Below are 13,372 nucleotides of genomic sequence, written 5' to 3'. Positions count from 1 at the left end.
GAATTTATTTTAAAGCTGCTATACCAATAAATGTGCTTTTACATAATGTATATTAATTTTACAATTATCAATAGTAAGTAATATGATCTCCTAATATAAAAAAAGTATCTTTAATTATGATCAGTTAGTTTCTAAAAATTCAATTAATCATTTCATTGTATTTTAATGAGAATAGATTTCTTAATAGATCTATATTTCTAATTCTGTTGACACACACACACACGGAAGAACAACATAAATACTCCTCCTGTGATAGCCAGAACGAATTGGTTTGCATCCTTAACAGAATTAAGTACTCTCTGAAATGGGTTTAATGATTAAATGAAATAAATGCATGTAAAAACTGATGAGATTATTTATAGATTACTTAAAAAGTTCAAACAATAGTCTCAATATTTATTTATTTATTTTTAATATTTGGTTTATATTACAGATTCCTTACCGTTTCTACCTTCTTTATAGATAAGTATGCAGCTTAAGCAAGACAAAATAAGAACAGTTCCCATAACCATAGATATTGCTATCATCCAGGCCAGTGAACTGAAATCTTCTGTATTAGCCAACATATGCTGTAAAACTTCTATAACACATGCATAAAAGAGGAAAATACTTTTATAAATTATTTTCAATGCAGAAAATGATAAATCAAACTACACAGAAATTCTAAAATTAGAACTTCAATTGAAATTTGATATATATCAAGAATACACTATACGACAGTGAAAATATACTACATTATTAAGCAAGATATTAAACGAAACAATGTTACTGAATACAAGCACGGTAGTTATCTTATTTTATGGCAAAGCAAAAGTAAGTTGTCACTGTTAATGTTTGGAATTATGGCCAAAGCGAAAAGGCCATTATATTATGTTTCTTAATCGTGTATGTGTGCTGGCTGGTTTGCAAGATTAAAAATAAGATTCCAGAAGGCAAAATCCTGCTACTCCTACAAAACATGAATTCAACTCTTTAACCAAAGGGCATTGTGAAAACTGGCTAAGATGCTAAAAGGCTCTGTAAGTTGTTAATTCTAAACTTTAAGAGGGAAATAAGACAGTTGATCAGCAGATTTGCTGATTTGTTATAACTTGGTATGGTTTAAATGGGTATTCATCAGACTCTGCTGGCCTGGATTGCCATGCAAATAACACTTCTGCTTTCCCACCAATGGGTCATAAGTTTGAACATCACTATGAGCATGGATGTTTGCAAATGTCTATAGATGAAAGATGAATTTGAATGTCCACTGTGAGATTGTCCTGCTTACTGGAGACTGAAAAAGTTCCACGTTCCATCACTAGAGAAAAGATTTCCAGATTATGTAAAAAATTAAATTAAATAAACAAAACATAAAAAGGAGCAAAAAGCTTAGTCCATGTACAATAGATTTACAACCTTTATGGGTCGAAGTCATGTATAAAAAAAAGCATATACTATATTTAACAAGAAATTATTTCTTGTTTTCATTCTCATTTTAGACAAGCAAACAGTCAGAGACTTGTCTAAAATCTGGAAGGATGGATCTATCTCCATGAGAACAAAGTTGAGGATTTTGGATGCAGTTGTTTTTCCAACAACGACTTATGGATGCGAGACTTGGAACCTAAAGAAGTCAGATAAGAAAAGGATATCTGCTTTTGAGATGTGGTGTTACAGAAGACTGTTGAGGATATCATATACTGAAGGCATACAAATGAATGGGTGTTAGAAAAGATCAGTAGAACTTTAAGGCTCCCTTAAGGTATTGACAAAAGAAAGTTAAAATATTTTGGACACAGTGAAAGGATGGAAGAAGGACTTCTCAGAACAGTAATAGAAGGTTAAGTTCCTGTAAAAAGAGGAAGGGGTAGACCATCAATGAGATGGATGGATGGTGTGTGTGTGTGTGGAGCAACTAATCTTCAGAGAGTTGAAGTCTCCAGAAAAGCAAACAACAGGACTACGTGGCGAGGCCTGGTGTGGCACATCACTGAGAATCGGAGTGACCATATGGCATCTGTGGATGTCCAGTGAACATATAGATATAAGAGAAGTTTGCATGTAAAATATCTTGAGGACTAGACTAAAGAGTTGACTTTACATTGAGCTACTCAGTATTCCCTGATGTCAGCAGATCCTTTCTCAGTCATGTATATAATGTATATAATGTTATTCACTCTGAGATCACATCAGCAGGAGAGGGAAATACATGCCTGTGAAGAGAGTGTACCGTGAGATCATAAACTAGAGAGAAATTTGATGTTAAGTCAACTGCATTCTGTATATGTGAAGCCTGGTTGAGGAGTTCAGTCCACTTACACTTTTGATGCATACTATCTAGCACCTTCTTGGTCATCCTGGCAATATCTTTCCTTCTACCTTTCTGTTTTGGAAAATATGAGAAAATCTTTCAGTAGACATTTTGTATATGTCCATACCACTGCAATCGTTTTTTGAAACATGTTATTACTAGAATATGGTAATGCAAGTCTTATCTGATCTGAATAGTTCTCATTTCAGTCAGCACTGCATCATTTATTTTCCTCAAACACTTATTTTATAAGACTGTCACCCACTATTTGATAACCCAGGTCTCTGCACAATAAAGAACTATGGGAAGTTTAGAAACACATATTCACAAGAATTATTATTACAAATATTTTGGCCTGAAACAACAAGCCATCAGGTAGGTAAAGTGGATTCTAAAAAGAAGGATATTATATGGTATCGAGATTCAATCATAAAACATATAATGGATGCTGCATCATCACTTTGAATTTTCCAGATGCTAAAATAAAAAAATAAAAAATCGCATATGCAATTAAAAAGCAGAAAAGAAAAGTAAAAGAGATGATACTTTTTGAAGGAACAAATGATTTTGTTCAAATGAAATCAAAGCAAATGAAAAAAAAAGAGGCAAGTGACCAAGATGGTGAGTGGTCTGTGGAACACTCCCTATGAAGATAGGTTGAGAGTTTGTGAATTGCAAAAGTTGGTTGATAGTTGAAAAAAAAAAAGCAAAAAAAAACAGAAACATTTAAGTTATTTAAAGGCTTTTATAAGATTGGCTAGAGGTGGAGGCAGAACAAGAGGTTCATCCCTGGAAGTTGGGCAGGAGTGTGGTTAGCATGGATGTGAGGACCAGATATTTTTTGTTTGGGGAGTGGTGAATGAATGGAATGGGTAGTAGCCTGAGTCAACTGTAAGTTCTTTGTTAATTGTTTCAAGGAGAGGTATGATAGATATTGTGCTGATAGTTTGGGTCTCCTATGATGAGTCTTAGGACTCCATGGAGATGCCCATGCAATATTAATTTGTGTGGTGATAAATACAGTATGAGAGAGGATATGACTCCCGGGGAATAAGAATATCCCCACTGCAGCCCATGCATGTCGTACGAGGTGACTAAAATAGGTACCCAGTCTCTGGGAGTCATATATATGGAGACCTGGTCATCCAGGTTGGGGGTTGGGCATGGGGCTGACGACCCCACCCTGAAAAAAAAAAAAAGCATCTTGTTAAGAAATAACTGCTGGATGGACTAAATAGTGACAAAATGGCAAATGTCTTAAGGATTTGAAAATTGGATCATGGAACGTACTTTGTCTTTACTGATCTGGAGCAATTGGATAAATACAGGATACTTGCTACAGATATACAAGACATGAGATGGACAGGGGAGGGGGATTATGGAAAAGAAAAATCATATTTTTTATAGCTTCCAAACGAAAGATCACATGTTTGGAACAGAATTCATTGTAAACAAGAGGATAAAACATCTTATCATGGACTTCAAAGGCAAGCTCACCTCGAATGTGTAGGTTACGAATTAAAGGACAGTTTTATTTGTGTACATGCTCCAACTGAAGAAAAGAATGATGATGAAAAAGAGTTGTTTTATGATGATTAGATAAGATCTATGGGTAATGTCCAAAGAGGGATGTAAAAATTATTATAGGTGATTTAAATGCTAAGATAGGCAAAGAGGATATACACACATAGGCCAACCACTGGGAAATATAGTTTACATAATGAAACTAATGATAATGGGACTAGATTGATCAACTCTGATTCTTCAAGAAATATGGTTATTTCTTGAAGAATTTATGATTAAAAATTGTAGTACAATGTTTAATCGTAAAGATATTCATAAAATGACCTGGAAGTCTTCTGATGGAGGCACCTTTAACCAAACTGATCATCTTTTAATAGATGCAAGACATCTATCCAATTTGATGGATGTTAGAACCTACAGAGGAGCAAATATTGATGCTGATCACTATCAAAGATTAGAAACAGAATCTCCAATGCAAGGAAGATATATATAGGTCCCATGCTAGAAAGTTTAATAAGGAAAGATTGAAGGAATTAGAAGTTAAAGCCAAATATGTTGAGAGAATCAGTGAAAACCTGCCTGGTGTAACCAGTGGTGAGAGTGTTAAAGAAGCTTGGGATGTTCTTAGGAATGTCATGGTGACAACAGCAAACATAGTATTAGGCAAAGTTGGTAGAGTTAAGTATAACCATTGGTTTGATGCAGAAGGTGAACGTGTGACTGTATTAAAAAAATGAGGCATATAAACAAATGCAGCAAAAGAACCACACTCATAAAGTTGTGGAGGAATATCGTTTGGCTAGAAAAAGAGAAAAAAGAGTGCATAAGAATAGAAAGAAGAAATAAAATACTATGAGGATGAACTTAAGAAATTGGAACATCTCAGAAGTATGAATGAAAGCAGATCTTTCTATCAAAAGTTAAATAGTAGTCGGAAAGATTTCCTAGAACAACGTTATGTAGGGATAAGAAGGATAAAATTCTGAGTGGGAATGAAATGATACTAGGAAGATGGGCATAGCATTTCGATGAACTATTGAATTCAAACATATCTGGTCAATTAGATGATGGGGAAGAGAGTCAAGATCTAGAAGATGTTGAACCAGTACCAACAGTTGCAGAAGTGGAGGCAGCTATTAAAAAACTTAAGAACAATAAGGCTCCAGGAATGGATAAGATGCAAGCAGAATTAATTAAAAGTGCAGGTACAGAATACTTCAAGCAGCTGTGTCAACTTATCAATGAAATCTGGATTAATGAAACAATTTGAGACAAATGGAATCTGAGTGTCATATGCCCCATCCATAAGAAAGGTGATGTAATGATATGTTCTAACTATAGAGGAATTAATTTACTATGTACACCTTATATAATTTTCTCTAACATTCTATTTAAGAGACTTTATCCCTATATAGAGAATGTTATTGGCGATTATCAGTGTGGATTCCATCAAGGAAGATCTACAAATGATCAGGTTTTTAATATACACCAATTACATGAAAAATGTAATGAATCTGGAATTGAAACACACCAACTTTTCATAGATTTTAGAACTGCATATGATAGCATAGATAGATTTAACTTATTTATTGCAATGGAGGAACTACAGATTCCACAAACACTTATTGCTTTAGTTAAAGCTACAATGAGAAATACTCATTGTTAGATCAAAATTCAGAACATGTTGTCTGATCCAATGTATATATAAAATGGTGTTCGACAATAGCACTTGAAAAGGTTTTCAGAGATGCTGGCATTAATACAGGGGGAACTATTTTCTACAAGTTAGTACAAATTATGGCATATACAGACAATATTGATATTATAGGAAGGACATGGAAAGCAATGGAAGAAACTTTCACCAGTTTAGAAAAGGCAGCAATATTAATCCTTCTCAAATCAATATTGGCTCCTATAAATTTGAAATTGTACATAGTTTTATATACTTGGGATCAGTATATAAAACTATATAAATCAAATAATCTGTTTGAAAGAAGAGTTCTCAGATATATTTTTGGAGTAGTACAAGAGAATGGTGTGTGTGGAGGAAATGATATAACCATGAACTATACAGATTATTTAATGAACCAGACATTATTAAGTACATAAAATAAATAGATTAAGTTGGGCTGGACACATGGACAGTAATAGAATATTTAAGATGTTTAATGCTAAGCTGGAAGGAAAGAGAAAAATTGGAAGTCATAAATAAAAATGATAAGATGCAGTGATGCAAGATATTAAGGATTTAGGAATCAAAAATTGGAGGAGTTTGGCACTGAATAAGGAAGGCTGGCAGAAGTTTCTGAAGAAGGCCAGGGCCCACATAGGGCTGTTGAGATAATGATGATGAGAGAGGATATGAAAGGATTGTTGGAGGAAATGAGAGGGAAGAGTGACAAAGTGAAAATAATTAGTATATCATCTAGATAACATAAACATGAATTAAGAAGATCTATGATGGTAAATGATTCAATGCATAGGCTGTGTAGAAAGAATCATTGTAAGTATCTGGATGTGTGGATTTGTATACGAGGGATTGCCCACTTGAATGCAGTTAGTATCAGGAAAGATTATTAATTGGCATGAGGCCTAAGTCAAGGAAACTACATTATGATGAGAGGAATGATGAGAATCTGTGCAAAAGAGTGACCATGTTATGTAACTGTTAATGAGAGAAATGTGCATCATCATCAAATTCCTGACATGTATCCTCAAACGGTGTACAGGATATGATAGTACTACATGAAAACCTTACATCACCACTAACTTCCTATCTACAGTTTTCCTCAAAATCAATCTGTTACCAGTCAAGACTCCAACATTATCAGATCTCAAATTTCGGTCTTCTAAGGCACTTTTTACTGTATCAATCCATCTATATCTTGGTCTTCTTCTGGGTCTTTTTACCTGCCAAACTTGCAGAGAACATTTAAAGAATGTGAGAAGTATTCTTCTCACATTCTTTAAATGACATACCACCAAAGATTAGCTCTGTTAACACATTCCTGGATGGCAACAATGTCAAGTTCTTTCCTAATATATTTGTTTTTAATATGATAATCCCATTGATGGCATCTGTTCATGCCCTTAATCTTTCTCAGGACTCTCATATCTACTGTATCTAGTCTTTGGTGAAGTGTGTTATTTCTAACCTACCTCTCAGATCCATAAGTTAAAATTGGTTTGAACACTGTCTTGTATACAGGTAATTTAGTGTTTTCACTAATTTCTTTCTTATTTCATATAAATTTATTCAGCTGACTTCCTACTATACCATCTTTACTAATTCTGTTGTCTAGTTTCACATTTAATATGCCATCCTCCCTAAAAATTGTGCTTAAATAGCTGAAATATTTTACTTGTTCTATTCTATAGGTTCTCCATTCACAATGCAGTTGATATTTGCAATGCTTCTGCCTATTTTCATACCAAATTTATTACAACAGTTATTCAATTTAGTTAGGGAATCTTGCAGACTTGTACTGGATTTATTTAGAAGTATAACATCATCTGCAATAATACGCAAAGAGCTGAGATTAACATCTCCAATTTTGATATCAGGTTTAATACCACTTTCCTTCATTATGTAATCCATATAGATAATGTACATCCTTATCTGATACCAGATTTAACACCCCAACTGGCCCTAATGTCTATAGACGTTCAGCAAAATTTGGATACGATTCTGTAACACCAATAGAATAACATGGATAATGAGTGCAATTTGGTCTCACTATTTCATCCACCATGGCCGCGGTAGAGAGGTTAACATTAAACCATCTTCCTGTACTTCCTTCAATTCTAACTACCGATTTTCAACTCAAATAAAGACTAACTATTGCTTGATATAATGCCCCATTGACACCATATAACTTTAGCATTTTGAACAGCATTTCTCTTGGCCCCCTGTCATATGCCTTTTCTAGATCTACAAAACTTAAATACAGATCTTTTTTACATTCTATAATTTTTCAACTATTTGTCATAAAGTGAAAATCTGATCCTGAGAGCCTCTATTTGGCCTGAATCCAGCTTGTTCTTCACCAAGCTTCCCTTCAACAATCCTTCTCAACCGTTTCTCAAGTATACTTGCATAAATCTTACCAGGAACACTCAGTAGGGAATTACCTCTGTAATTCTCACATTCAGTTTTATTTCCCTTTTTTATATATGGGTACTAAGTGAGCTCTACTCCAATCATGCAGAATTCGTCCCTCTGTCCAGGCCTTCTGAACTATGCAGTGCAGCCACTGTAAGACTTTTATACCTCCATACTAGAGCATTTCTGCTCGGATATCATCTACTCCAGCTGCTGTTCCACATTTCAGGTTTTTGATGGCTTTTTCTACTTCAAGTATGGATATACATTCCTGATTGCATGCCTGTTGAGTTTTTTTTTTTTTTTTTTTTTTTTTTATATCACTGTGCTGTCATCACTGCATTTGCTAAAAATTGCTAAATTTCATTTAGCAATTTTTCAAAGTAATTACTCCATATATCAAGGATATCTTTTTCTCCAGTTTTCATATCACCTTTATCATCTCTAATTCCTTTTACAGTACTCTTTCCTCCATTTCTGTATCCAGAAATGGAGGAAAGAGTACTGTAAAAGTACAACACCCTACAGAATATCTTGCCACCTTCTTGATATTTATTTTCTATGTTCTTGCCGAAGTCCTTCCATGACTTTTGTTTAGCCAGTTTTACACATTGTTTAGCTTTCTTATATTTGTCTCTGTATTCTCTAAGGGCACTAGCTGACTTATTTGCCAAGAACTTTTGATATGCTTTCTTCTTTTCCTTCACTTCCTCTTTAACTTCCTGTGTCTGCCATGGAGTTATGATTTTTTCTTTCCTTGCAGACAACCTCACCACATGCCTCTCTGGCTGAATCAATCAGGATTTTCTTCAAGGCTTGCCACTGAATCTCCAAGGTTTAGTTCCTGTTTTCAAACTCTTTCATTTTTTCTTAAATAATCTTTGTGTATTTTAGTCTACAGTTCATATCTGAGAGCTTCTCAACTCAGATGTGCATTATCAAGGAAATGATTATGTTCATTTGATTCTTACTTATTAAGAAAGTGCAAGGATGTCAGCATAAGCAAGATATTAGATAAGAATGGAGTCAGGTTGTCAAATTGGGACACACAGACTACAGAATTGAGTATATAAAAAGCAAACAGATAATTTATTGAGTGTGTACACAAATGCCAGGAGTATCAGAAACAAAGGGTAGAGTTTGATACCCTTTGAGTATGAACATGCTGGAACCTTAGATTGGGCATTAGTGCAACATGGTTATCAAAGGCAGATATACTAACTGGTATTGAGTGTAAAGAGTACAGTATTTTTAGAAAGGATAGACAGGATAGGAGAGAAGGGGTGTGTGTGGAGTTAATGATACTGGATGATTTGAATCCTGTTGGGTAGAAAGCTATGACTACAATACTAGTAACAATTTTCCATGTGGGAATGGGTTTGAAGCCATCTGGTATGAGGTAGAATCTAACACGATTGACTACATGGTGGGGTGCTGTCAGACCTAGTGATGACAATATGCATTACCACATGAACATTATGGTTGCGATGTAATTATAATAGGTGACTTTGATTTACACAAGCAGCATATGACAGAAGGAATTCAAAGTCAAAGAGTGTTAGATCTGATTATAGTGTCAGAGGGGGGGGGGGATTTTAGTTAAAGATGCGACAGTTCTGCATCCAGTTGGTGAGAGTGATCATAATGTACTGGCTCGGGAAGTGGCTAAGTTTATGGATATTCCATTCAGTAAAGGTTGCATGCTGAACTTCAAAGTAGTAAATTATCGCCGATTAAGGAAAATAATTTGTCTCATGGTATAGTTAGACAGATGGGAAGGATATAGACAGTGCATGGGAAACATTTAAAAAAATACTTAACTGATGCAATATTGGAATGTGTCTCTTGAGTTTGAAGAATAAATAGAGTGGGAGTGAAATGGATGTGCAATCTTATTAAACATAAATCAGAGAGCAAGGGAGAGAGAATGGGAGGAAACTGCAGAAAGATGAGAGAGGGTGGAAGCATGGGATATGACAGAAAGTGTGGCAATGGCAGTGAAGAGGGGTGAAAGTGTGGAGGAGATGATAGTGGATATCTTGTTGCCTCAGCATGATAATGCAGAGTGGAGGAGAAGAGTAGTGATGACAAATGAGATGGTAGCGGGAATGTGCATGAAAAGGGATCTGGAACAGGATTGCCAGATTGGCCATTTCATGGCCAGATTTCAAAAATTTGGCACTTTTTTGAACTCTGGGGCCATGAAAAAATCAGTTTGGCCATTTATGCAAATGTGGCCACTAATTTGGCCAAAGATTTCAAATCATATGCATTATTTACTTAGTTTAATATTGTTGTTGCATTGTAAGGTACCCCTTTGGTACTGTTGGTACCCCTTTACATGGCATTTGGTTGGCGGTGATGCGCTTGATGCAAATCAAGTTACTGAAAATGTCTGTTCGATGACGTCATAATGAGCCTTTGGTAGCTGGCTTATAGTTTGTTACTATGACTCCCCCAATAACACCAAGCATGCTTGAGCTTCATTCTGTACTTGTATAAAACAAGTACACAAAGCTCCCGTTCGCTACTGTTGCTATAAACGTGATCCAGTTCTGTTGATAAATACCACCAAACATGATGCAGCTTCATTTTGTACTCGTATAAAACACGTACGCAACAGCCATACCAGCTTGGGTCCATGTCTGTTTTGATCGTCTCTAGTTAGTTATGGCGTAGACTTTGTGTTGCAACTGTTGTTCTGTTGCGTGGTATCAGACATTTAGTGCTCTTTGGTGTTTGTATAAATACAGGAATATTTTGCATAAACTTTACCCGCATTGTGACAATATGCAAGTGATTTTAGTATAATTAATGAATAATTTTTTTAATATCGTTTATAAACTCGATCTTTATCTTGCTTATATTTTTGTTATTTTCCCTTTACCAGATTGGTGTTTGCTGTGCCAGATTAGTATTTGTACTACAAATTTGATAGTACTATTATCTATAATTTGTTTTTTGTTTCTTCATTTTCTGAATTGAGATATTTGTTTTTTTCAAGCCCTTTAAAATGCCCAAGTACAAGAGTGATAACAGAGGTGGAAGAAAATATAAAAAAGTGTGGGAAGTAAAATATTTGTGGCTGAAATCTTCTGATGATGGACAACATGCATATTGCATGTATTGCAAAAATAACGTGCTGCCAAAACTTTATAACATATCTGTTCACAAAAATCAAAGAAACACCAATATAAATCTCCAAGTACATCACAAACAACTCTAGATAAAGTTATCAAATCGTCCATGAATGACCAGGAAAAACAAGCAGAAATAGAACTTAGCCTTGATAGCATGTCATTCCTCAATTTGTGCTGTAGATCATATAGGTGAAGTAGTTAAGAAATTGCCAAAATAGTGTTCTTGGTGGCATTAAACTGCACTGAACCAAATGTATTGCAATTATAGAAAATGTAATTGCTGCTTCATTGAAAAAGCAACTGACAAGTGAACAAGTGGCTCATATCTGAGTCAGCTGATATATTTAAAGGTCTGTCACATTTAAATCCTACTGTTATTCTAAGCCAAACAGAAAAGGGAAAATTTTCTGATCTGCCATTTTTCCACCTAATAAACAATGTTGATGTAGTCGAAGCCCAATAAAGAAAAATTAGCCTTATTGCGTGGAATGAAGAAGAAAACTTCAAACAAGATGGAATCCCTAAGGAAGCTTTAGAATTTTGGCAAGCAGTATCCAAACACAATAATTTTAAAGAACTGTCGAATTATGCCCTAACATGCCTTATCGTGCCAGCAAGTAACGCAATAGTTGAACGAATTTTTTCTTATGTAACACCTATCAAAACTAAACAGAAACAGGATGCAAATTAAACTGCTGGATTCAATTGTAAGAATCTGTTCATTCTTAAGTGATAACAATATGTGCTGCCAAAACTTTAAATGTACTCTTGAAATGCTACAAATGCACAACAGCAAAACCCTTTACGACTCGACTGCAGAAAAAGAACAAGATATTCAATATCTTGAGGAAGTGCTGTCAAATTAACAGCTGAGTTTCACTGTATTTTAAGTTTAATTTAAAATATTTTTGATGATATGTAATCAAATATATATAGGCATAATTTATGCACACTTAATTGTTGGTATGTTAATTCACACAATTCAATCATTTTATATCTTTGGCCTAATACTTTTAAAAGTGGCAATTTTTGGCCATAAGCTATTGTGTTCACCTGGCAACCCTGATCTGGAACATGTGCATGCATGGAGTGCATTTGAGGATGGAAGGGAGCTGTATGCAAGAGATTGACTGCATTTGAATGCAGAGGACAAGTGAATGTGTCAGAACAGGGAAACTAGAATTGCACAGGTGGAACGTTGCAAGGATGTATCCTCATGTGCGGATAGTGGCTTGAGAAATAAGGGGGTGTACACTATATTATAGAGCCAGGTGGAATATGAGAGGGAGTAATAATGGCTATAAGAAGGCTTGCAATACAATGGTTTTTCTGTATACAAATGGTAGGAGCATTAGGAATAAATGGCATGAGTTTGTGGCATTGATTGACTCAGGCTCTCCAAAGGTTGTTGGTATCAATAAAACTTTGTTAACTGAGGAAGATGTTCTAAGAGGGATAGAAATTGAAGGGCATAGCATATTTCAGCAGGATAGGGAAGGAAAACATGGTGGCAGAGTATTAATGATAGGAGATGAATTGTGCACTTTCAGGGTGGAGAATCTCAGTGGAAATTACATTAATTACTTTGAGAGATTTTGGTGTGAGATGAATGCTTATAGGATATTTAGTGGGATGCTGCTACAGACCAGAGAATATAGATGATGAGGGAAATGTTTAGGCAAATTAGTTTGGCATGTGTGAAGTGAGCTATCATTATGGGGAGGGGACTTCAATTATAGTAATATAAACTGGGAAGAAGAGATACCATGAAATAATAAGAGAACTGAATATTTGGATAGCCCGTGTAGCTCAGCGGATGTGGCGTTTGCACACCGCCGCGCTTGGCCGTACGAAGGAAGACTTGGTTTCGAGTCTAGTCGGCGACTAGAGGAAATTTTTCTAAGCCTTTTTTCGACCGGTTCCTGAGTTAGTCGATCTCTGGCACGGGCAAGCAGGTTTTTCCTCCCGGAAACTCGGGTTTTTCGTCCTGTAAACTCAAGAAAATCGATCATAGAACCCACATTATTTCAGACATTAAATATATTGTGTTAGGGTTAGGGACCAAGAGATGGTGGCACATTTGAGCCATCTCTCTTCACTGCGTACCGCTTAATTAGTGATAGCCTTGGGCCATCTGTCTCTGATTGGGTACCAGTGGAGATTGAACTGCCCACTCAGTCTCCAAAAGTTAGATAGGGCTAAATGGCCTCGCCTACTCCCGTATACAGGAATAAAAAGGCGTTAGCTGATTTTTTTTTTTTTTTTTTAATATTTGGATTTCTTGAGGAACAACTATCTTAGGCAGCATGTAGT

The 13,372-nt window shown here is 35.4% G+C and overlaps 1 protein-coding gene across 2 annotated transcripts in view; it reads right to left on the bottom strand.

Annotated features, from left to right (window-relative positions):
* The window catches only part of LOC150107131 (neural cell adhesion molecule L1), a 175,472-nt gene that overhangs the window by 19,082 nt on the left and 143,018 nt on the right, over positions 1 to 13,372 (bottom strand). The window contains exon 5 of one of the 2 annotated variants that reach the window (XM_090391653.1): positions 443 to 580. In XM_090391653.1, coding sequence (XP_090247779.1) covers positions 443 to 580 — 138 coding nt within the window. The remainder of the gene's footprint in view (positions 1 to 442; positions 581 to 13,372) is intronic. The other variant, XM_090391654.1, reaches the window with a different exon arrangement.

Source organism: Typopeltis vanoorti, chromosome 4, assembly GCF_054136105.1.
Source record: "Typopeltis vanoorti isolate ZY-2024b chromosome 4, IOZ_Tvanoo_1.0, whole genome shotgun sequence".
In the NCBI taxonomy this organism is placed as follows: domain Eukaryota; kingdom Metazoa; phylum Arthropoda; class Arachnida; order Uropygi; family Thelyphonidae; genus Typopeltis; species Typopeltis vanoorti.
This window is presented reverse-complemented; position numbering and strand designations above follow the sequence as displayed.